At 38.4% G+C, this 25942-nt stretch overlaps 1 protein-coding gene across 25 annotated transcripts in view; it reads left to right on the forward strand.

Moving 5' to 3' along the window:
* The window catches only part of ABI3BP (ABI family member 3 binding protein), a 463829-nt gene that overhangs the window by 289228 nt on the left and 148659 nt on the right, over nucleotides 1-25942 (forward strand). For 13 of the 25 annotated variants that reach the window (XM_056556215.1, XM_056556227.1, XM_056556223.1 and 10 more), the window contains 11 exons: nucleotides 2358-2426; nucleotides 2728-2787; nucleotides 6457-6528; nucleotides 9479-9559; nucleotides 10126-10200; nucleotides 11869-11943; nucleotides 15254-15310; nucleotides 16626-16700; nucleotides 18976-19047; nucleotides 20023-20097; nucleotides 21612-21683. The exons of 1 other annotated variant lie outside the window; for it this stretch is intronic. In XM_056556215.1, the coding sequence (XP_056412190.1) occupies nucleotides 2358-2426; nucleotides 2728-2787; nucleotides 6457-6528; nucleotides 9479-9559; nucleotides 10126-10200; nucleotides 11869-11943; nucleotides 15254-15310; nucleotides 16626-16700; nucleotides 18976-19047; nucleotides 20023-20097; nucleotides 21612-21683 (783 nt within the window). The remainder of the gene's footprint in view (nucleotides 1-2357; nucleotides 2427-2727; nucleotides 2788-6456; nucleotides 6529-9478; nucleotides 9560-10125; nucleotides 10201-11868; nucleotides 11944-15253; nucleotides 15311-16625; nucleotides 16701-18975; nucleotides 19048-20022; nucleotides 20098-21611; nucleotides 21684-25942) is intronic. 11 more of the 25 variants (XM_056556230.1, XM_056556236.1, XM_056556217.1 and 8 more) reach the window with 10 other exon arrangements.

Genomic DNA, 25942 nt, shown 5'->3' on the forward strand with positions numbered 1-25942 from the left:
GGCACATCCCAAACTTTGAATCTCAGCCCCGCAAACAGCAGGGACAGAAAGCGCTCACGGCCGGCGAATCCGACTGGAGTGCGACTGTAACACTACTTTTAACAGCCGTCAAATTTTTAAATAAATAAATAAATATGTTTAAAATTGCCCTATTCTGACCTCTATTATTCTTTTTTTACTGTATAAGGGCTCATTTTTTCACAGTGATCTGTTGATGATTTTATCTGACATATGATGTAAACAAACATCTGCATTTAGTATTTTTTTTAATAGTTCACCCATTGTCATGCACAGCTATATCAAATAAGTTGTTAACTCTATAAATTCCTTTATCAATGGCTATCACGGCATCTATAGATCACTGATGTCCGCCATTAGCATGTACGTCATGCTGGACAAAGTACTAGGGCACCATTACATACATTTAAATCATGGATAACTCCAGATTAGCCTGGGATTACTGTGTTAGAACTCTAGAACTTTTGCATAGCTCAAAGATAACTGTGGCTTGCAGCATGGGTGGTATAGTAGCATCATACCATTCAGGAAAATACTTAGCAAGTCAGAACAGTACTCCTGATTTGCTTTGCTTGATCATAGACAGTCCTGTGCCATTGTACAGTTCTCTGTATCCAGTCTCATCTCTACACACTAATGGAGAGAAATATGCCAATCGGCGTGTGTAAGTGGGATAAGCAGGAATATCACTGTCTTGTCTCAAAGTCCGGTCAAGATTCACTCAAAAATCCTTCTCCAAATCATATAAACCTATATATCACAGTGCTTAGCTTATCTCCCTCTATTATATGCTGTTCTCGGATAGGGTCAAATAAATCTCCTGGCTTTAAAGGGGTAGTCCAGTGGTGAAAAACTTATCCCCTATCCTAAGGATAGGGGATAAGTTTGAGATCGCGGGGGGTCCGACCGCTGGGGCCCCCTGCGATCTCTCTGTACGGGGCCCCGGCTCTCCGCCGAGATAGCGGGTGTCGACCCCCGCACGAGGCGGCGGCCGACACGCCCCCTCAATACATCTCTATGGCAGAGCCGGAGATTGCCGAAGGCAGCGCTTCGGCTCTGCCATAGAGCTGTATTGAGGGGGCGTGTCGGCCGCCGCCTCGTGCGGAGGTCGACACGCCCCCTTCCCGCGGGCTGTCGGGGCTCCGTACAGGAGATCGCAGGGGGCCCCAGCGGTCGGACCCCCCGCGATCTGCAACTTATCCCCTATCCTTAGGATAGGGGATAAGTTGCTCACCACTGAATCACCACTGGACTACTCCTTTAATGTTAAATCGAGTTCATTTATAGATAAATTGGATTCTTTTCTCCTGTAGTTTGATATTTTTCTAATGCCATGCCAGTTGTCTTTTTGACACTCCCAATAGTTTGGGTTATGCTTGTGCATTGTTGTGCAGTTTTACATTATTTGTGTAATTATTTGATAGTTGTGTTGCTGTGCTTTAGTAGAAAATGGGACATGACTTGAATGCAACATTATGCACCCAAAATTGTTTAATTTTTTTTTATATTTACCCAACAGCATGGATCACAGTGATATATGTGCCCCATTTTAGACTAGTCTAGTCTAAGTTTAGCCCATATTGGTAAACTTGCCATACTCAGTGATGCCATGTAAGGAAAGCAGGAGAGCTATTTTTCATAGAGAGAATCACCTTAAAGGTTACTGTTCATTAAAAAAACTTTTGATATATTATAGATTAATGTATGCAGAATAACTTTCCAATAGCATGTTATTAAAAAATATGCTTCTTTCTATTTAATTTTCCACTTTGAAAAAAGGACCACTAGGGGTCTCCCTACCAGTCCTTTTTTATTTATTTTTTTTTATATAGATTTCAGACTCATGCTGGAGTCCTAAATCTCAGACTGCAGCCAGGACATAGACAAGCTCAACACTGCTCCCTGGCAGTGAGCAGTTTTGAGTTTGTCGGTGTCCCGGCTGCAGTCCTGCATGAGTCTGAAATCTATAAAATAAAAAAAAAATAAAAAAAAGGACTGGTAGGGAGACCCCTAGTGGTCCTTTTTTCAAAGTGAAAAATTAAATAGAAAGAAGCATATTTTTTAATAATATGCTATTGGAAAGTTATTCTGCATACATTAATCTATAATATATCAAAAGTTTTTTTGATGAAAGGTACCCTTTAAAGTCTCTTTACCTTTTGATGGGTCTCCACAAGAAGAATCATTATTTATGAAAAGGCTTGTCTTATTTATAATAGCGGTAAAATATTCAGCAGATTTGTAAATACTCATTAATATTTTATATATATCAAGCAATCTTATACTTTACTTTCCTAAGACATGTAATTTCCTAAGACATGTAATATTTCATTTAACAGTATCCCCTACAATCACGTTGTTTCCATATTCAAAGGAAATTCCCTCTCATCAACAAGAGAAAGCACTTGGTAAATAAAGAAGAGTATATAAGCTATTCACTATTCACTGCAGTGTTTAGTTGCTTTCACACTGTCTCGCTGCAGTAACTACAACAGACAAAGTTTACTTTGTAGCGCTTTTAGAGCTTTTAAAGTCTAGACGGCATAATATAAAGATAATTTCCATTTCATTATGGCCTTTAACAGTGCATGATTGCAATAGAGTGTCCTTGATATATGTTTTGTTGCCATTTCCTATCTTATCCATTCTATCATCATAATCACATATATAAAATGCAAAAATGTTGATAATATTATTTATTTTTTTTAGCAAATGAGAGACTGGCAACTTACATGCCTCAGGATACGACTGTCCCACAGTTTATACCTGGTAAATTTTGTGTTTCACTGAAGGCATTTAAAAATTACACAGTGGGGCAAAAAAGTATGAAGTTAGATACCAATTGTGCATTTCCTCCCACTTAAAAAAAGATGAGAGAGACCTGTAATTTTCAACATAGGTATACCTCAACTATGAGAGACATGAGAAAAAAATCCATAAAATCACATTGTCTGATTTTTAAAGAATGTATTTGCTTTTGTTGGCAATGACAGAGGTCAAACATTTTCTGTAAGTCTTCACAAGGTTTTCACACACTGTTGCTGGTATTTTGGCCCATTCCTCCATGCAGATCTCCTCTAGAGCAGTGATGCTGTGGGGCTGTCTCTGGGCAACATGGACTTTCAACTCCCTCCAAAGGTTTTCTATGGGGTTGAGATCTGGAGACTGGCTAGGCTACTCCAGGACCTTGAAATGCTTCTTACGAAGCCACTCCTTCGTTGCCTGGGCAGTGTGTTTGGGATCATTGTCATGCTAAAGACCCAGCCACGTTTCATCTTCAATGCCCTTGCTGATGGAAGGAAGTTTTTACTCAAAATCTCATTATACATGGCCCCATTCATTCTTTCCTTTACACAGATCAGTCTTCCTAATGTTTCCACTCCCATGCTTCACAGTAGGTATGGTGTTCTTTGGATGCAACTCAGCATTCTTTCTCCTCCAAACATAACGAGTTGAGTTTTTACCAAAAAGTTCTACTTTGGTTCCATCTAACCATATGACAATTCTCCCAATACTCTTCTGGATCATCCAAATGCTCTCTAGCAAACTTCAGATGGGCCCGAACATGTACTGGCTTAAGCAGGGGGACACATCTGGCACTGCATGATTTGATTTCCTGGCGGCGTAGTGTGTTACTGATAGTAGCCTTTGTTACTTTGCTCCCAGCTCTCTGCAGGTCATTCACTAGGTCCCCCCCATGTGGTTCTGGGATTTTTCCTCACCGTTGTTGTGATCCTTTTGACACCACGGGTGAGATCGTGCATTGAGCCCCAGATCGTGGGAGATTATCAGTGGTCTTGTATGTCTTCCTTTTTCTAATAACTGCTCTCACAGTTGATTTCTTCACACCAAGCTGCTTGCCTAATGCAGATTCAGTCTTCCCAGCCTGCTGCAGGTCTACAATTTTGTTTCTAGTGTCGTTTGACAGCTCTTTGGTCTTGGCCAAAGTGGTGTTTGGAGTGTGACTGTTTGAGGTTGTGAACAGGTGTCTTTTATACTGATAGCAAGTTCAAACAGGTGCCATTAATACAGGTAACGAGTGGAGGACAGAGGAGACTCTTAAAGAAGAAGTTACAGGTCTGTGAGAGCCAGAAATCTTGCTTGTTTGTAGGTGACCAAATACTTATGTTCCACCATAATTTGGAAATTAATTCTTTAAAAATCAGACAATGTTATTTTATGGATTTTTTTTCTCATTATGTCTCTCATAGTTGAGGTATACGTATAATGAAAATTACAGGCCTCTCTCATCTTTTTAAGTGAGAGAACTTGCACAATTGGTGGCTGATTAAATATTGTTTTGCCCCACTGTGTATTATTACAAAAAACTAGGTTTTTGGAATGAGAGTATTCTGGTCTGCCAGCCACATATCAAGTACTGGAAGTCACATAGGCTCTAAAAGAGGCTAATTCTGGGAAGAGGACACGTGATGATGTTTATATACTGCAGCACTGTGCATAGTGGAAAAAGCCTGGAAAATTATTAAAAATTCTAAGGTTTGACACTAATGATGGAGTGTTTGGACATCTCACAAGAGTTCTGTTACTCTGAGGAGTAATATGGAGGCTTGTACATCAGGATGTAAACTTGTTATTCTGCAGAAGAGGCAAGAATGCTAGTGCTGGTGGACTGCAGGCTGGAGGGCAGAATGCCCTGGTGTGTGGAGGCTGGGTGATGTGACACAAGCATGTGTAGAGTTGCACAAATGGTTCACCAGTTGAGTTAAGAGCAAGTCCCTGAGTGATTCAGTGAATAAGTTAATAAAGGATAGAGCAGACCATCAGTTAGTAAAGGGAGCCATGTTATTCTGTTATTAGGAAGGCATGACCATAGAGGATGGTAGCATACAATGTTCTATGTGGGCTGCCATTAAATCATCATGGTCTTGGAGTGTGCTTTAATGAATGGAGTGCTAAGATCTGAAAAGTCTGCTGGGGCTGTGGGGTCAGCTTGTAAGGTGTCAGGTGTGTTTTATCCTTGGGGGTGCTGTAGATTGACCCTGTTAGGTCCAGTTGCAGTGAAGAAAAACAGGAGTGAGCCCTTCCAATCCAGACATCCAGTCATATAGACACATGGTAGTACATTATTTTTACAAGGTAGACAAAAAAATATAAAAGAAACACACACTGCATTGATTCAATCAGAATATTTTTTTTGCTTTTTTCTTTTCACAATGTTGACACATAGGGCCTCATGTACTATGTTACAGTTTTTTTATTTTTTATTTTTTTATTTAACCTTTATTTAACCTGTTCATAAATCACTTGGATTGTGATTTTTTTTAAATAAATATATTAGCTAAAAAAGATGAACAGGGTAGAAAAACAGGGAATTTACAGAGAACAACATTGATAGATATAAGTGAAATGCAGTTTCCTATACTTTCTTCACCTAAAATTACACAGAGCCCCAATTGTACATGAGGCCCCAAAAATACTTGATGGTTACAGTTCACTCTAAAGGGCACTAAACACTTGATTCTTTAATTGCCTTCAGAATGTAATGGCTCCAATGCTCTCTCAGATAATTGATAACTTCACAGAATCCAAGGCCTGTGTTAACTTCACACAGCTTAACAAGACAGGATTTAACTGGTTTTAATTAACTCACAGATCAATTTCCCAATGAAATTGATCTGCACATTAGAGTCCCTACTATTCCCAGCCTCATTCCTAAAAGCTCATTCCACACCAGACTCCTACTACTATTTTGTGATTAGCCCACTATACCATAGGCCACGCTCCAGGTCTCAGGGTAGCCTACCATGACACATAGTAAAACTTCAGTAGACTCCTCAGAACTAACCACTTCCAAGGCTTACATTTTCATCAGTCCTCTGAGCAAGCTATCCTCATATGCAGCTACACTATGGCAGTCCACTGCTTCCAATTTGTACCAAATGTTAGCTCACTGTCAGCTATCCGTGACCCACTCTAGGCTTTTGCTCAGAGAAATCCATCTGATAAATTCCACCTAGTAGATCTCCCAGTAGTATGCTAGGCAACCTACAACACAACTTTACAGGCCATGTCTCACACTTCTCAGGCCTCCAGTACTCTGACTCCTCTACAGTTAACAAGCCAAATCCAGACCTCTTGTGCATCCTCACTCTCATGACGGGCAAGTTGCCAATGAACAAGCCCACTTTTGCCTCCTCTGTACTGTCATGCCTCAGAGAGACCCAGGTCTCTTTCTACAGGCCAGTTCTTCTCTTCCAGTTTTATTCCCGCCAGGACATATGATGCCTGCAAGTTATAGGAATGTTAATACAAACAAAATAAAATGGATTTGATTTAATAATTCTGATATTGTGTTTGTGTAAAATGCTACAAACAAATACATATTTACAAGTATTTTGAACAGGTATGTTTCCTAGTGAATAAGGTACCTGTTTAGTTTGGTCTTTTACTAATGCAGTTTGATTTTGGATTTTGCAGGGCATCCATTAGCAACTGGTGTACCACAAGTGAGCCCTCTGTCCCCAATAAAAAAATACATGACAACTTTAGGTAAAAGCAACCACTGTATGGGTATTGTATATATTTTACGTGAAACCTCTCAATTATCAGTATATAGGAGAAATAAGATTTTGGTAAATGGTTTACGAAGATAAAAATGTGTTTTAGATCATTAGCTTGGACTATACACAAAGTGAACACTTTATACACCTTATTGGTACTGGGTAGGAACAATAAGGTGCCAAAATGTTTTATGGCATGGATTCGACAAACTGCTACAGGTTTTTCAGTAGCATATTCATACTAAAAAATTCCTTGTCTAAAACCCAAAGACCCAGCAAGTAAAAACTACCACCTTGCCACCAATAGAACTTGTCCCTGCTAACATCCTTAAGGTAGTGTTTTATATAGTAATATATAGTAATATTCAGCCATAAATGTGGATGTGTCAGCAGCTTTGTGCTAGTTTTTCCTTCTCTCTCCCTCCCCCTCACATATTAATTTCTTCTGTTTACAATACAAATATTTAGAGTGTACATCCAGAAATTCAGGAGGATATCTCTTTAAAATTTAAATCCCAAAACTTCCATAATGCTAAAGCAATCTCGATACATATGTGCCAGAAGTCCCATATCGTGATAGTCTCGTGCAAGTCTCGGGCTCTGAGATTGCCTGGGAATTTAAAAAATAAATCTTCCTGCTGGAGCATCGCTGGATGTATCACTTCTGTTTCTCAAATGGCTAAAGGTTAGGCCATTAAAGGGGTTGTCCAATAGTTTATAAGAAAAAAGTAAAGGTTCTAAAATAAGGACTTTTCAATACCCTCACAGATGCTGTCAAATTGTCGTGCCAGTAGGTACAGTGCTTAACAACTCAGGGGTCTATTACAGGGGGCTATCCTTTAACCCCTTTAAGGACCACAGGGTTTTCCGTTTTTGCACTTTCGATTTTTCCTCCTCACCTTTTAAAAATCATAACCCTTTCAATTTTGCACCTAAAAATCCATATGATGGCTTATTTTTTGCGCCACCAATTCTTCTTTGTATTGACATCAGTCATTTTACCCAAAAATCTACAGCGAAACGGAAAAAAAATCATTGTGCGACGAAATTGAAGAAAAAATGCCATTTTGTGATATTTGGGGGCTTCCGTTTCTACGCAGTAAATTTTTCGGTAAAAATGACACCTTATCTTTATTCTGTAGGTCCATACAATTAAAATGATACCCTACTTATAAAGGTTTGATTTTTGTAGTACTTCTATAAAAAATCATAACTACATGCAGAAAAATGTATATGTTTAAAATTGTCATCTTCTGACTCCTATAACTTTTTTATTTTACCGTTTATGGGGTGGTATTAGGGCTAATTTTTTGCGCTGGGATCTGAAGTTTTTAGCGGTACCATTTTTGTATTGATCGAACGTTTTGATTGCTTTTTATTTTAAATGACATTTATTAACTTTTTTTTCTTGCAGTATTATAGGTCCCATAGGGGCTATAACACTGCACACACTGATCTTATACACTGTTCACTGCAAAGCCATAGCTTTCCATTGATCAGTGTTATCAGCAGTCGATTGCTCAAGCCTGAATCTCAGGCTTGGAGCAATCAATCACCGAAGGGACACGCCGGAGGAAGGTAAGAAGACTTCCGATCGTGTCCCAGCTGATCGGGACACCGCATTTTCACTGCGGTCGTCCCGATCAGCCCCACTGAGCAGCCGGGAAGTTTTCACTTTCGTTTTAGATGCGGCATTCAACTTTGAACGCCGCGTCTAAAGGGTTAATAGCGCGCGGCACCGCAATCGCTGCCGCGCGCTATTAGCCCCGGGTCCCGGCTTCAGTTACATGCCCAGACCGACCCGATATGACACAGGGTCACCGCGTGACCTCGCATTATAGCGCGGGAGCCGGCCAAGGACTTAAATATACGTCCTTGGTCGTTAAGGGGTTAAACAGGCCAAGCAAAGACTTGTTTATTGGCTGATGGCATGGGCTTAACCTGTAAAACATTCCTCATTCATTGGATGCACATTGCCCTGTGTAATAAGTAATGTATGGCTGACGGATGATTGAACAAAAGCTAAGTCATGTAATAAACTTGTTAAAGTGCCAATCTAAGGCTATGTTCTCACATAGTATTTTGCACATTATTTTTAACCAAAACCAGAAATGGAACCAACATAGAGAAAAATTATAAAATTAAAATTGGCACCATTTCTGTGTTGGTTCCATTCCTGGTTTGTTTAAACATACCAAGCATAATACAATGTTTGAACATAGCCTTAGAGATTGTGTTGAGTGGATCATTGCTGGCTTTTTGAAAAGGTCAATACTATGTTATGTTATTTTAGAAACATACAGCTTTTCTTTAGTATTTTTACCAATTTCTTTCTTATCAGAAAACCCCCTTAAATAATGGTATGCTTCTAACCTATAACAAGTACATGTTATTATAGTAAATAGCATTAGAATAATTTGCTATTGCTAATAAATAGCAACAAAGTAAATCATGTGTTAGGAAGAATGGATACACTGCTGAGTTAATGCTTTTTGAGTTAGGATGCCACTTTTTTATAGGGTCCCTGATTACACAAAGCACACATTCAGTCTCACCTATGCTGCTGCTGCATATACACACAACATCTTCCATAAACATTACTCTGCCTGAATAAAAGAAAATTCCCTTAGCTATCTAAATAATACAATCAATAAGGAAAATTAGTGTAGTTTTGCCTAATATGAATTTACCCCAATGTGTGTTTTAAAGCGTTCACATACACGTGCAGTACATTTACAATAGTGTTGAACACCTTTAACCCATTAGTCCTTTGGATTATATTAATTAACCTTTAGTTGTGCAAGAATACAGAAGCTATAGGGAGGAGTTATCAAAACCTGTGTAGAGGAAAAGTTTACTATATTCAATAAAATATTTGCACAGTGGGAATGGGAATATGTTGGTAAGTTAAATCTTACATAATTGTAATGTTTCTCCAGCTACTACAAGACAAATAATCCCAGCTGTACAAAGCAACCTGCCTTCCCCTACACGAACACAAGCAACTACTGGTAAACTGGGTAAACTGGTAGTTTGTACTGCTGTCTTATCGTTGACATCATGCATTATTCAGCCTCTTTGCTTATATGCACACAATCCAGTCCATCTCACAATAGCTATCTCTCAGCAGCATCCATGTGTAGCCATTTACTAGTCTGTCTGTGTCTGTGGAAAATAGGTATTTTTTTACAACAATTACAATTTCCTTACTCTCTTCTTAGAAAATTGTACATTGGTTTCTTCAAGAATACCTATATATGAGAAATCTCAGTTCCTTTTTTGCTTTGATCATTTCATGCTTTTTAAAGTCTTGAGGCAGAGATATCAAACCAAGCTAGGAGCAAGAATCATTGAAATTTATTGATATCAAGTCAATAAACCTGTGTCATACGTGTTGTGCCATTTGCAATGTTTTGGCATTTGAAATAAGTAAGAAAATATATATTTGTGGAAATCTCTACAAGTTTGATAAATCTGTCTCAATGGGTTCTAAAAAGTATTTTCTGTTCATTACCAGCACCAGCATGAGCCCCACTTCATCATTTCAGGAGAACAATAAATGTTTGATTTGGAATTTTTCTTTCAGCATTCACAGAAGTTCAGCATAGTCCTACTTTATATGGAAGTATTGCTAGGACTGAAGGACCTTATTCTGTATCTGGTATATTTCACCGTTTTCAAATATTTTTATATTATAAGTCTGCTAGTTCGTTTTAAAGAGAGGATCAGCTCTTTTTTACTGGAATGTAAAATGAATGTGCACATGGTGAAATGTGCATACCATTCTTTCTACTTGCACATGTTTTTGTTTTCTATATTAAGAAATTAAACCAAATTAATTTTGAGTTTTGTATAAACATCTTGTCAGGGATAATTATCGGTATTACGCTATATTACTATATTTAGAATTCTTAAGAGTGTTTAATAATTTCTAGGTTATTATGTATTGAAGAACTTATTTTCAACTATTGATTTAACTACATTGGGGAGATTTATCAAAACCTGTCCAGAGGAAAAGTTGCCGAGTTGCCCATAGCAACCAATCAGATAATTTTTCCATTTTTCAGAGGCCTTTTAAAAAATGAAAGCAATCTGATCGGTTGCTATGGGTAACCCAACAACTTTTCCTTTGGACAGGTTTTAATAAATCTCCTCCATTATCATTCTCTCACTCTTTTGGCTAGATGCGGCCATAAAATGCGGCCATATTGTTTATCTAATTATATGCACTATGAAAGTCTGTTTCCCTACAGTATTCTACTTACGATGTGTCAGCCCAGCCATTAGGGATCCATACACATTAGATAAATGTCAGCTTAACCCATTGTCCAGAAATAGCAACTTATCTAACATGTATGGGGGTATACCAATTCTCCCCAGACAGCATGTGTTTGATTTTAACATACCCGTATTTGTTTTTTGTGGGAGATAAAACATGTATAATGCATGTAATTGTGGGAGTCAGGAGGAATAGTTGTTGCCACCTACCTAAAGTGTACGAGGAAGTTACACGGTGTTTATTAGTCTCTATATATTGTTATTTCTTATATGGTTAGTAGGTTTAAGTATAAATATAGTATAAGGCTGCTTTCACACTATGAAAAGTACCCGTTAGATAACGCCCGTTATAAAATAGCGGGCGATCGCGGGGTTAAACGGCCATTAGAAAATCCCTAACGGACGTTAGAAAATCCCATCATAGTTTATGGGCTTTTTCTAATAGCTGTTTTAACCCGTTATCGCTCGTTATTAATAACGGACGTTATTTTGTGATGGAAGATAGTAACAGGAGAAATAGTGCATGCACTATTTCTTCCATTCAATCGCTCAGCAGCCGTCACTGTATGTCCTTACAAATAGCCTATCCCTAACTATTAGAACAAGGTATTTTTCTATGAATTGTAATCACAATTTTTCCAGCTCCTAGTGGACTGGACCTATAATATTTCAAATGCTTTCAGGAAAAATACTAATGCATAAGAATCTTTTGCCTCCTCAAATTTTGCTTATTTTGCCTCCTCAAATTTTGCTACTGAAAGCTTTGAGGCTTTGAAGTTTTCAGTGATGTACTGCGTTGAACTTTCTCTAAGTAAAATCATTCAGATCTAAATTTTATTTAGGGCGAATTATAAAACTGTATTTTTATATAAACTGTAATAGTAGCAACTTTTAACCAAAAAGACTCAAGAAAAAATATAATTCTGGAAAAGCTTTTATTACTTTATTATTTCTGCCTCAATGGATTCTAAATCAGCATTTTATGGGCATTAATGAGCTTGAGCATCACCAGAACTAGATTACATGTTTGATTTTGGAATTTTTCTTTCAGTACTCACAGGGGGTCAGCATATTCCTACCTCATATGAAAGTATTGCTAGGACAGAAGCACCTCAATCTGTATCGGGTATATTTTACCATTTTGCAATATTTTTATATTTTGTCTATATTGGCCCTCCACATTGGCGGGAATTTATCATTGGTTTTGCACTTTTTTGCGTACATTTGTTGCAGTGGTTTGTCGCAGTGTGTTTTTGTCTTAATTTATTATATGTGACTTTTAGGAAAATTCACAGAAAGAATTCCACTATGGAGAAAGAGTACCGGGATAAGTAGTAATTCACAGAGGGGTACACATTTCAAATATAACTTTTAATAAAGATGTTCCTCCCGTGCTAGCGTGGAGCCGCAGCTGTGGAGTATCAACGAGCCCTGCATGCAGTTAGTTTTACTTTAAACTGTGGCATTATTGCATTCAGATTGTCTTGAGATTGTGGCATTATTACATGCAGATTTATTCCTCACAGTTATCTCCATATTTCTTGCATTTTTCCATTACTATTGTATTTATTTATTGCTATCACCCAGTGGTAATATCCATTTGTTTTATTGCACTGGTTATGATTTGACTTACACTTATGCTATCTGTGCAATGTATGTAGTGATTGATATTACCCTTTGATTTTTGTATACTTGGAACCATTGTAACTTCCATATTTATCGGGATATACCACACACCGGCCTATAACACGCACCCTAATTTTTCCAAGGAAATCTGGGTAAAAAAAAGTTTTTTTTACCTAAATATCCATGTTAAACTGAGGTTGTGTGTGTGTGTGTGTTTGTATACCCCGATAAACTGTTTCTGGCCCCGCAGAAGCCACTGCAGTTCAATGATTTAAAGCAGATGCTTTAAATCAATGAACTGCAGCGGCTTCTGCGGGGCCAGAATCCAGCCACCGCTGAGCTGTCACTTGTCATTTCACAGCAACAGCGCAAGATGCCACCGGAGCTTGAAGGATCACAGTCCCCAGGACAGGCAACTTTAAAACCGGAGACGGGGAGGGAATTGGGCAGCAGCGGTGGGACTTTGGCCCTAGGAAAGGCAACTATAAAACTGGGGATCGGGGGGGGGGGGGGGAATCAGGCAGTGGCAGCAGGACTCTGGCCCTGCAGAAGCCGCTACAGTTCATTTGTTTAAATTGCCCGCTTTAAATCATTGATCTGCAGCGGCTTCTGCGGAGCCAGAAACAGTTTATCGCCATATAACACACAGATAGACTTTAGGCTAAAAATTGGAGTCTAAAAAATGCGTGTTAACTGCATAGCTTGCCTGGTTAACCCCTGAGGAATCCACCTAAGTGCAAGAAACACTTCGGGTTATACCAGTGCATGGGTGGGCTTCTATTATAGGGATTTCTAGTTCTTAGGGCGAGTGCCCTGTGGGAGTAGGGGTAGAACCACTACATCTTCTTGATAGGGTATTCCAGAGTCATATCAAACCCTAGGTTTGATTATATACCTACTACTCTGTCTCCTAATTTGCAATTGTTTCCCAGGTCTATAATGGATGTGCAATATTGACCGTGAACCCCTAGTGCATCTGACTGGTTATAGAGAAGGTACTGTTTATTGTTGGGGATGCTCTATGTTGTCTCTGTCTGTTTGTCCTGATCCTTAGGAGTGGGGTTGTTTGGTTTTAAGCCTCTTTATTAAAAGTTATATTTTAAATGTGTACCCCTCTGTGAATGACTTTTGGGAAAAGGTGCATTTTTTGTAGCAACAGAACTCCTTACACCACAAATCAATACCAGCCCAAACCACATTTATCAACTTGTCTACATCTAATTTACTTTGCTATTTGTAAAGATTGTGGACCTGTTTGATAAATGATAAATGTGGGGGAAGTACACGATACACATCCAGAAACTTGGACCTTGATATCAAGGTGGTGTACCTTGATAGATTAGGGTACTCCGGTGGAAAACTTTTTTTTTTTTTTTAACCAACTGGTGCCAGAAAGTTAAACAGATTTGTAAATTACTTCTATTAAAAATTTCAATCCTTCCAGTACGTATTAGCTGCTGAATACTACAGAGGAAATTATTTTCTTTTTTGGAACACAGAGCTCTCTGCTGAATCACGAGCACAGTGCTCTTTGCTGACATATCTGTCCATTTTAAGAACTGTCCAGAGTAGGAGAAAATCCCCATAGCAAACTAATGCTGCTCTGGACAGTTCCTAAAATGGACAGAGATATCACCAGAGAGCACTGTATTTCAAAAAGAAAATAATTTCCTTTGTAGTATTTAGCAGCTAATAAGGATTAAGATGTTTTAATAGAAGTAATTTACAAATCTGTTTAACTTTCTGGCACCAGTTGATTTAAAGAAAAAAAGTTTTCCACCGGAGTACCCATTTAATTCATATAAACCTGTGATGAACCTGTGCATAAAGGCCAGGTGCTTCAAAAAGTAAGGTATTCAGAATAGTTTCCATAATAGCAACAACTCCAGTTTTAAATGCTCCAGTTTAAATGTATTATTATGTTCGGTATCCTGCACAGATTTGATGCACAGGATTTTATGCTGCAGATTTCAATGTAAACTAAATGATTGAACACAGCTTCAAATCCTGTGCTTCAAATATGCGCAGGATACTGTAGGTGTGAATAGACCCTTAAAGTGGACCTGCCAGTAGGTTTTTAAGGTGCAAGGTTAAAGCATGGCCTTATAGGGCTTTTGCCTCTAAATCTGTACATACTGCGCATTAGTAAATTAATTGGCACTGGAGGGGTCAATTAACTGATGAGAGGTATGTACAGATTCAGGGGCAAAGGCCCTATAAAGCCATGTCCTTCATTTATGCTCTAAAACTTGCTGGCAGGTCTGCTTAAAGGGGTTGTGCGCTGCCCTGACTTTCGGAGCTTCGCTCACAGCGTCCGGAAGTTCATTACTCCGAACGATGTGTGTGGGCTTCCGTGTTCTCGGCCGCCGGGCGTGACGTCTCGCCCGCCCCCTCGTGACGTCTCGCCCGCCCTCTCAACGAAAGTCTGTGGGAAGGGGGCGCGACCGCTGTCGCGACGTCACAAGGGGGCGGGCGAGACGTTACGAGGGGCCGGGCATGACATCACGCCCGGCGGCCGCGAACACGGAAGCCCGCACACAGCGTTCGGAGTAATGAACTTCCGGACGCTGTGAGCGGAGCTCCGAAAGTCAGGGCAGCACACAACCCCTTTAACACAACATTTAAACAGAGTTGCTTTTATTATGAAAATTATTCTAAATACCTAACTTTTTGTAATGCCTGGGCTTTGAACAAAGGTCCGGTTTAAAAGCTATAATATATTATATTGCATATATTTTTTAGGATTGTGCTAGTATATTTTATATAAAATTTTATTGTACTATTAATCAGCTGGTTTGATATTTCTCCAGCTACTTCAGTCCAACAAAGAACAAGGCCCCCTCGTACCCAAACAAAAACAACAAAGGGTAAAGCTTACCAGCTTGTGATGCTTTATTATCATTACTTACTATTGCTTATTACTTAATTATTACTTATTATCATTACATAATGGTATTAGATATTGTGCCTTTATACAATATAGGGAGAGTTCTGGATTTTGCTTTGAATTGCTCACAGGCTATGAAAAAGCCAAGGCGCCCAACTAATGATAAAGTACACGGTGGGAAACCAGTTCTACCAATAGCTTTAGAAACATATGCATAGCACAAGAAACTGAGCAAATTATAAACTCTCCCCTATATGTTTCAATTTAAGCGCACATTATCTACAACATATCACAACCCATTCATCATACAAACCATAATTGCTACAATGCATCTTTCCCAGCAGCAGTCACTGTATGGCCTTACAGTCACCTATTCCTATCCGTTTAAACTAGGTATTCTTCCATGGATTTGTCATGAAAATGTTGTAGCTCCTAGTGAGCTGGTCTACTAACATGGGAATGGCAAGAGGGGACTTTTAGGTGTGATGGGATTCAATGGCGCTGAACAGGAGCAGACACATCAGGTAGGACGGAGAATGGCTTTATTAAAACAATGCAACGCGTTTCACCACAGGTGCGGCTTCATCAGGCATCTTGATGCCTGATGAAGCCGCACCTGTGGTGAAACACGTTGCATTGTTTTAATAAAGCCATTCTCCTTCCTACCTGATTTGTCTGCTCCTGTTCAGCGCCATTGAATCCCATCACACCCAGAAGTCCCCTCTTGCCATTGTCTTGCTCGGATGGGAAGGCTGCAGACTGGACCTGTTTCTCACCCACTCTGACCACTGTTGTGTGTGAGCTTACACAACCGCTTATGGTAAGGGCATTACCTATTGTATTTGTGGACCCCTTACCTTGCGGTATCGCGCTATGGAGCGCTCTTCTTTCCCTTTTTTACTAACATGGGAGGCTTTTTTTTAGAACAATACCTGTTTACAAGGTGACTTTGCTGCTTTCTTGCCTCCACAGCTTGTGCTTGTGGAATCTTTGAGGCAGGAATATCAAACCAAGTTTTCAGTGATACTTTGTTCACAAACTAAATGGAAAGTAACAGGAGAAATCTAAAAGGTTTTTAGACTAGAGTATAAAGCTGTATATTGTAACCGCATTTAACCATTGAAACTCAAGTAGTAGTTGACAGATACATATTTGCAAAAGTCTTTATTACTTTGATACATCTGCCTCAATGGATTCTAAATAAGCATTTTATGTGCATTATCCATGCAAGCTTTAGCCCCATGTCATCATTTTAGGGGAAGATTAAATGGCTGACGTTGGAATTTTTCTTTCAGTTTTCACAGGTGGTCAGCATATTCCTTCTACATATGAAAGTATTGCTAGGACTGAAGCACCTCAATTTGTATCTGGTATATTTCACCATTTTACAAAAGTTCTCTATTCTGTGTCTATTGGCCCTTTTAATAGAGAGGATTATCATTTTTTTGGTTGCAATTAAGAAAAAAATATGTTCATGAAAAAATGTGCATACCATTATTTTTACTTGCACATGGTTTTATTTTCTAGATGTAGAAATGTAAGCAAATTAAATCAGAGTTTTATCCAGATTTTGAGTTAGTTATAAAAACATCTGTATTTAACTGTATTGCTACATTAAGAATTCTTAAGAAGTTTGAATAGTTGTTGTGTGTTCATTTACAGTATAATCATACATGATACCTACCTGTAAGTTCATGTAGGAGACAAAGCGCTACAAGATGTGTCTGACAGCAGTTTGTTACCTGTTTTCTATTAAAAACCCAGACACCTTTAAGGGGAAGCTAGGTGGAATAGCAGTCAACTGATAGCTATAAAAATATATATGGGGAGCTTAAAGGGGTACTCCAGTGGGGGGGAAAAATTCAAATCAACTGGTGCCAGAAAGTTAAACAGATTTGTAAATTACTTCTGTAAAAAAAAATCTTAATCCTTCCAGTACTTATCAGATGTTGTATACTACAGAGGAGGTTGAGTAGTTATTTTCAGTCTGACCACAGTGCTCTCTGCTAACACCTCTGTCCGTGTCAGGAACTGTTCAGAGCAGGAGAGGTTTGCTATGGCTATTTTCTCCAGATAGTCCTTACTCTGGACAGTTCCTGACACAGACAGAGGTGTCAGCAGAGAGCAATGTGGTCAGACTGGAAAGAACAACTCAACTTCCTCTGTAATATACAGTAGCTTATAAGTACTGTAAGCTAGTTAGTGTTTATTACACTGTACATCTTCATTTTCTGATGTCACCAGTAGGTTCAAGTGGTATGACCTTTATTTATTGTCTAGGGACTTAGCTATAATTGTTAAATACAGTCATGGTCGTAAATGTTGGCACCCTTGAATTTTTTCTAGAAAATGAAGAATTTCTCACGGAAAAGGATTGCAGTAACACATGTTTTGCTATACACATGTTTATTCCCTTTGTGTGTATTGGAACTAAACCAAAAAAGGGAGAAAAAAAGCAAACCCAGCTTTCTGACTCTGGGCTGTATAGTGTGACCCAAAATTAGTGGGTAATCTTCAGATTTCATGATGCATTGCACACATTCAAGGCACCCAGTGCCAGAGGCAGCAAAAACCCCAAAACATCATTGAACCTCCACCATATTTCACTATAGGTACTGTGTTCTTTTCTTTGTAGGCCTCATTCCGTTTTCGGTAAACAGTAGAATGATGTGCTTTATCAAAAAGCTCTATCTTGGTCTCATCTGTCCACAAGACATTTTCCCAGAAGGATTTTGGCTTACTCAAGTTCATTTTGGCAAAATGTAGTCTCTGTGTCAGCAGTGGGGTCCTCCTGGGTCTCCTTCCATAGCGTTTCATTTAATTTAAATGTCGATGAATAGTTTGCGCTAACACTGATGCTCCCTGAGCCTGCAGGACAGCTTGAATATCTTTGGAACTTGTTTGGGGCTGGTTATCCACCATCCAGACTATCCCGTGTTGACACCTTTCATCAATTTTTCTCTTCCGTCCACGCCCAGGGAGATTAGCTACAGTACCATGGGTTGCATACATCTTGATAATGTTTCGTACTGTGGACAAAGGCAAATCTAGATCTCTGGAGATGGACTTGTAACCTTGAAATTGTTGATATTTTTCCACAATTTTGGTTCTCAAGTCCTCAGACAGTTCTCTTCTCCTCTTTCTGTTGATCATGCTTAGCGTGGCACACACAGACACACAATGCAAAGACTAAGTGAACGTCTGTCCTTTTTATCTGCTTTCACGTGTGATTCTTATATTGCCCACACCTGTTACTTGTCCCAGGTGAGTTTAAAGGAGCATCACATGCTTGAAACAATCTTATTTTTCCACAGTTTGGAAGGGTGCCAATAATTTTGTCCAGACCATTTTTGGAGTTTGGTGTGACAATTTGTCCAATTTGCTTTTTTTTCTCCTTTTTTTTTTTTGTTTAGTTCCGATACACACAAAGGGAATAAACATGTGTGAAGCAAAATATGTGTTACTGCGATCCTTTTCTGTGAGAAATACTTCATTTTCTAGAAAAATTTCAGGGGTGCCCACATTTACGGCTATCACTGTATATAATATATTGCTTATGTATCAATTTAATAGGCTTGTTCTAGTATACTATTTAAACCACGCTTCTATTATACTAATAATCAGCTAGGTTTGATATTTCTTTAGCTACTGCAACTCAAATGTCTCCAGTCCAACAAAGAACAAGGTCCACTCGTACCCAAATAAAAACAACCACGGGTAAAGCTTTGTAGTTTGTAGAGCTCTCTTGTCATTGCATAATTGTATTAGATATCTCTCTTTATACAAATATCTTTTTGTGTGAAGACCTAGGATCTATGCCATATTATAATCCATCCAGCATACAAACCATTTCACAAACCATAAATGCTATCACGCAACTTTCTCAGCAGCAGTCACTGTATGGCCTTACAATCCGCAAGTCCCTATCTATTAGAATTAGAACTAGAATTGTGGTTACAATTTTGGTAGCTCCTAGAGGACTAGATGACTAACAGAGGAAACTTCTCAGAAGAATATCTATATAGGAAAGTGTATTTACTTCTTTTACTTCCACACACTTTGCTACTGAAAGTGATGAGGCATGAAAATCAAACAAAGGGTGTTCTCCCATTATGATTTCACTATATATTAATTGTATATTTCAGTATTAACTTTTATGGCCCAAATATAGGCAACAGTATATGAAACAAGTGACTACGTCAGGCCATTTTCCACACGCAAAAGTATGGCGGACAACACTTTTAATTCATCAAAAGTAAAGGTATCATTTTATAAATAGCCTGGAAATAGTCATTAGTTGACTACATTCAGGCAGTTAAAGTAAATGGGTCCACTGCCAGAATGCAGCAGTATTTGTCATCATTCCCATTTTGTCAGATATATAGTAGGAACACATAGAGAAATGGGGATTCATTGTGAGGTCCAAAAGTACAGTTATTGGGAGAATCTAAAAGTCATTAAGCCCAGATAAGTAAAACTGTAAATTGTAACCACAATCAATCAATGGGACTCAAGTAGTGTTTTATAGTAGTATTTTGCAATTGATAGAATAAAGTATCTGCAAAAGTCTCTATTGCTGTCATCTGCCAATGTATTCCTAATCAGAATTTCAAATTTGTTACTAACATGAGCATGATCCCCATTCATCATTTCAGGGTAGACTATTGCTTGATTTTGGATTTTTTCTTTTAGCATTCACAGGAAGGCAGCATATACCTTCTACGTATGAAAGTATTACTAGGACCGAAGCACCTCATTCTGTATCGGGTATATTTCACCACTTTTACAATATTTTAGGGGTCTTATATATTCCCAGTATGCTGGCCCTATTCTGAAAGAATATCATCCTTTCATCAGAGCCATAGAAAATAATTTGCAAGATAAATTGTGCATACCATTATTTATATTTACACACATTTTTGTTTTCGGTATTTAGAATTCAAAATCAGCTAATGTATTTATAATTCCTATAAGCTTTAAATAGTTTTTAGGTTTTTGCATTGTCATTTACAGTCTAACTTTCTACTACTGATTTATATACTTATCACTCCTAAGAAGCCTATACACATCAGAAACCTTATGTATATGACCTATACCAACTCTCCCTAGACAGCAGATGATTAATTTTAATATGCCATATGCTTGTTCCTGTGATAGATATACCCCTGCCAGAGGTGTTTTGGCAGCTCTGGCAGGGGTATAGTCAGGAGAAATAGCTGTCAGACAACAGTTTTCTTTGTATGTGGAGATACATCAGTGCTTATTGGGCTCTACAAACTTGTATTTTTATATTATCAATAGGTTTTGGTAATGTACTTTTATTTTATTATCACGGACTACAAAAAGTGAGGTATTCAGGGTAGTTACCATAATAGCAGCAACGAAGTTTAAAAAATTGTGTTAAATAATATTTTGATATTGTGTATATTAATTAGCCTTGTGCTAGTTAGTGTTGAGCAGCATAGGCCATATTCGAATTCGCATATTCGTAATATTTGTGGTTTATTTTCGCATATGCGAAAATTAGCTTATGCTAAAATTAGCATATGCGAAAATTAGCATATAAAAATTAGCATAAGCGAAAATACGCATTTGCGAAAATACGCATATGCTAATTTTCGCATATGCGAAAATTTGCATGCCTGTCTCACACAGTAGTATTAGAGCCTTCTTTACACCACACAAGCTGGAAGTAGAGAGGGGTGATCACTGTGATGTGTACTGTCAAAAAAAAATATATATATATTCGTAATTACGAATATATAGTGCTATATTCGCGAATATTCGTGAATTCACGGATAAAATTTGCATTGCGAATATTCTCGAGCAACACTAGTGCTAGTATAGTTTTTACAGCTTTTGTGCAAATGCATTTGCCATTTGCACAAAAGTTGTACCAACCCAACCCAGACAGTAGATGTTGGATTTCAACCTGCCAATCCTTTGTGCATGTATGAGATAAGCATCTGCCAGAGGTGTCTGAACCAGTCTGTGCCCTCCATCCTATTGAAAACACATGCATGCCATCTCTATGGGGGAAACAGGAGGAATAGCTTGAACAGTAGTTAATGTCCTGAAGATCTTCATTTTGTGTTGTCATCAGTAGGTTTAAGTCTTGTAACCTGTATTTATTATCAGGGAGTATAATTTCCTTAATAGGAGTGAGTGGGCTTTGAACATTATACATTGCTAATGTATAAATGTACTAGGCTTGTGCTAAAATATGTTTTAAACTACATTTCTATTATACTAATAATCAGCTAGGTTTGATATTTCTTCAGTTACTACAACTCAAATGTCACCAATCCAACAAAGAACAAGGCCCCCTCGTACTCAAACAACAGCAACCATGGGTAAAGCTTAATAGCTTGTAGCACTCTCTTATCATTGCATAATAGTATTATATATCATGCTTTATACAGTAAATGATTCTGCATGAAGGCCCAGGATCTAAAGTCCATATAGCATACAAATCATCTCACAAATGAGAAATGCTACCACGCAAATTTCCCAGCAGCAGTCACTGTATGGCTTTATAACCAGCCTATCCCTATCAATGAGAACTAGGAATAGACTAGGTATGGATTGTTGTTTCAATTTTTTTAAGCTCCTAATGGGCTGGAATACTAACATATAAAGCTTTTTTAGAAGACTACATATACAAAAGGAAACTTAGTTGATTCTTTCACTTGCATACATTTTGCTACTAAAAAGCTTTGAGGCAAAGATATCAAACTAGGTATTCACTGCAGTAATGCATGGCAAGTCCCTAAAGTAAAGCCATTGGTAGAATCTAAAAGTATTTTATGCCTAATGTATAAATATGTATTTTCTGGTTGTCCTATGTTACCACATGAATGGGTTAACTAATTCCAGTTGAAGCATATTAACTAGCAATAGATTAAGTTCAGTTTCTGACCTCTCCTATAAACCTAGCACAGGAAGACATACAAGCCATATTTTTTTTCCTTCTTGGATGTAGAAGTAAGAAGAAAAGTAAACAAGTGATGCCTCTATACTGGGTGTTTACCTGATCCCTAGGGCATATTTTCGGTGCCAGCCATATATTGGGGGGGGAGTTCTTTGGTCACTCAGCTATGCCCTGCTGTATTCTCCAGCATTCTGATGGATGCAGCCTCAACCTCTGCAGTTTTCTGGAATAAGCCTGCACTCATCCGACCCCTTGACTCTGTGTAACAGCTACCCAGGTCTTGGCTTGGGTAGTGTTGTGTGCTCTATGCAGGGAAATCCAAGATTGCATCCGTATTAACCTCAGCAGGGCATTCACAGTGGGTACGTAGACTCTTCAGAGCTACTGCGCATGCAAAGGATTCTCGAGCAGCATCTTTAAAGATGTTGTGCGGTCAGTCTGAAACAGTCAGGGCATCTGATCCTTTAGACAGCTCAGGCATTTTAGAGTCATAAGGGGAATATTAAGGTTTGTTTCTCAAAGGAGTTTTGTGCATTATGTCTGGTAGTTGTTAACTGAATAAGTAATATGCTATTATTCAGTATGCTTTACTTGGGAGGAAAGAGAGTCCTGGAAACATCACTTATGTGAAAGATGCATGCCCCATAAAGGTTCTGATCATATAAATACTGATACATTTCTTACTTGGTTTAAAGATCAACTTCCACCACATTTTATGATATGATAGCTTCTTTGTCCTCTAAAGGGAAAGATAAGAGAACCAGACATGAATCTCCTAAAACCTCTACCTCCTCCAGTGAGCTCTGAATTGGATAAATTCACATGTGAAAGTAGCTGATGATTTATATCTGCTTCAAAAGGACAAGGTACCTAAACTTATCTCAGTGGTTAAGGGAGTATTGGAATCTGATAGAGATGTCTCAAAAATAAATCAGGGAATAAAACTGACCTGGGTGCTAAGTTCAGAACTATGAACAAGCTGGATCCATCTGCCTTTACAGGTCAATTTTCCCTTCAAACAAGTCATCTGTTACCAGACCCAAATGAAAAAAAAGCTGACTCTCTTTGCAAGAAAATGTATTCTGCAGCAGCAGCATCTACTAAAGTGGTGACAGCATCTCTTCTGGTTGCAAGAGCTCTACACCTGTGGCATATCAGGGTTCTGCAGAGTCACATCATGAGGGATTGAAACAAGTCATTAGAAAGTGAATTCTCAGATTACTATTCCCATCCAAGTCAGGGAAGACTTTAAGTGGTCATTTACTGCATGGAAAGTCTCTTCTCTCACTTCACTACAAATGCGTCAGGCTTCGATTGGGAAGATTTCTGGGTCCAGAACACCTGCACTCCAGAGGAGAAAAGGTTATCCTTCAATCACAAAGAGTTTAGAGAAATCAGAGGGGATATAGGTAATTTCATACCTCTTCTCCTCCACAGAATGATGCTGGTTCTTTCGGACAATCTACCCTATGTTTACTACATAATAAACAGAGGAAAAAGCAAGAGTCAGGAATAAACAAGAGTCAGATAATGGAGAAAGAATGTGTTTAGATGATGAATTGGGCAGAGAACAACTTAATGTCAATCTCAGAGGTGCACATCAGAGGCTCAGTGAACACCACGGCAGACTGGTTGAGCAGGAATTTCATCTTACAGGTAGAGTGGCAGCTGAACCCTCAGGTTGTCACCACAATAACGAACAAATGGGACAATTCATCACTGGATGTGATAACTATCTGCTAGAACACTAAAACTCCCCAGGTTTTGCTCACTATCAAAGGCCGATCACCCGATGGCTGTAGATGGTCTGTTGATTGGGTGGAAAAATTTGTCTATCTATGTCTTTCCTTCAGTACCTCTAATTCTGAGAGTCCTGAAGAAGGTCAGGCATGAGGGAGTTAGGGCCATTTACATTATACCATTTTAGTCCAGAGAGGCATGGTTTCCACTCGTGTGGATTCTATCGAACGGAGACTTCATAATGTTTCCGGTATCCAAAGGCCTTCTTCTTCAAGCAGGAATGCTACACAAGAATCTAGACAGACTTCTTTTGGCAGCCTGGAACTTGAACGCTACTCATTAATGAACTAAGGCTAGTCTAGGGAAGTGGTGAACACCTTGATGGCCTCAAGCAACCCTGCTATACTAAAGGTATACTCTAGAGTATGGAGTGTGGTTACTCATGACATCAAGAGGACCTTTTTGTATATTTTATTTATGTAGATTTTTTGGCATTTGGATGCTTTTTAGACATAATAATTGTTTTATCCTGTGAATTGTTTACTGTGGGAAACTAATTGTGTTAATTCTAGTATACATCGATTTTTATACTCAATAAAGAGTATGGAACCTGTATTCGGCATGGTGCAGAAAGAATAATAAAGACACTAAAAAGTGCCTACTTTGTTGCATTTCCTTCAGGAAGGCCTTGCAAAAGGATTGGAGCCAAACACTTTGAAGGTGGAAAAATGCTCAAATCGAAGATGTTTTCTCAGGATTTCATCTAGTGGCATCTAGTCTTTAAGGCTATCATGAAATTAAGACCTTTATTTCATAATCTTTTACCTTCCGGGTAAGTCCTGTGACTTACCTTTTGTTCTTAAGGAGTTATGTGAAAGTCCCTTATAACCTGCTTCTTCACCAATGAAGTATATATCATTCAAGACTTTGTTCCTTATAGCTGTCCCATCAATTCAGAGGTTGAGTGAGCTTCAGGTGTTATTGTGTAAAGAACCATACACGAAAATTCTTCCAGATGCTGTGGAATTTAGAACAATGACCAGTTTTCTACCAAAAGTACCATCATCTGCTAATGTGAATCAGGAAATTGTACTTCCGATGCTATCAGAATCTCAAGGGAAAAATATGCATCTCTTAGACATCAAGAGAATAGTCATCAAGTATCTGGAATGAACAGCTCCATTCTTCAATTTCTGGGTCCCAATAATGGAAGGCAAACAAAGTGACTCTGGCAAGGTGAATAAGAGATACCATAAGAATCTGCTATGCAATGGAAGGTATTCAATCAAGGTATTGAAGGAGCTTACTACATATTCAACAGCTGCACGCTTTGCAGAGAGGTATCAAATCTATATGGCCGCAATGTTGTTGTCACCTACAACATTCAGCATTATAAATTGGATATCATGGTTTCTGAAGGGTAAGCCTTTGGTTTGAATACCATACAAGAAGCAGGAAGCCAGTAAAACCCTAATTTATTATTTTCTTCCTATTCTGTGAATATCCCATTTGTGTGCCGCTGTAGGACAACGAAGAAGTAAAAATAAATTTTACCTGAAATTTTCCTTTCCTGGAGTCCATAGGCAGCACAAGTGTTTTTTCCCAATAAAATTCTCACATTGTTGCATACTTTATGAGTTCTGTGTCTTCTTTTGCTAGGTATATAAGGCAGGTCAGGGGTGGGCCTTAATTAATCACTTGTGCATATTGATCTCTTGCTAGTTCATATACTTCTACTTAAGGTCAACAGAAATCATGGGTCATCTATGGACTTCAGGAGTTTTAATGTAAGCTAAATTTCCCACATTGTTACCATATTCAACCAATGAGACTCAAGTAGTATTTTGCATTTGACAGAAAAATATCTTTGGAAGTCTCTATTACTTTGATACATTTCATTCACAGTTCATTATTAAAAGAGGAGAATTAATGTTTGATTAT

This window comes from Hyla sarda, chromosome 2 (genome assembly GCF_029499605.1).
Source record: "Hyla sarda isolate aHylSar1 chromosome 2, aHylSar1.hap1, whole genome shotgun sequence".
In the NCBI taxonomy this organism is placed as follows: Eukaryota; Metazoa; Chordata; class Amphibia; order Anura; family Hylidae; genus Hyla; species Hyla sarda.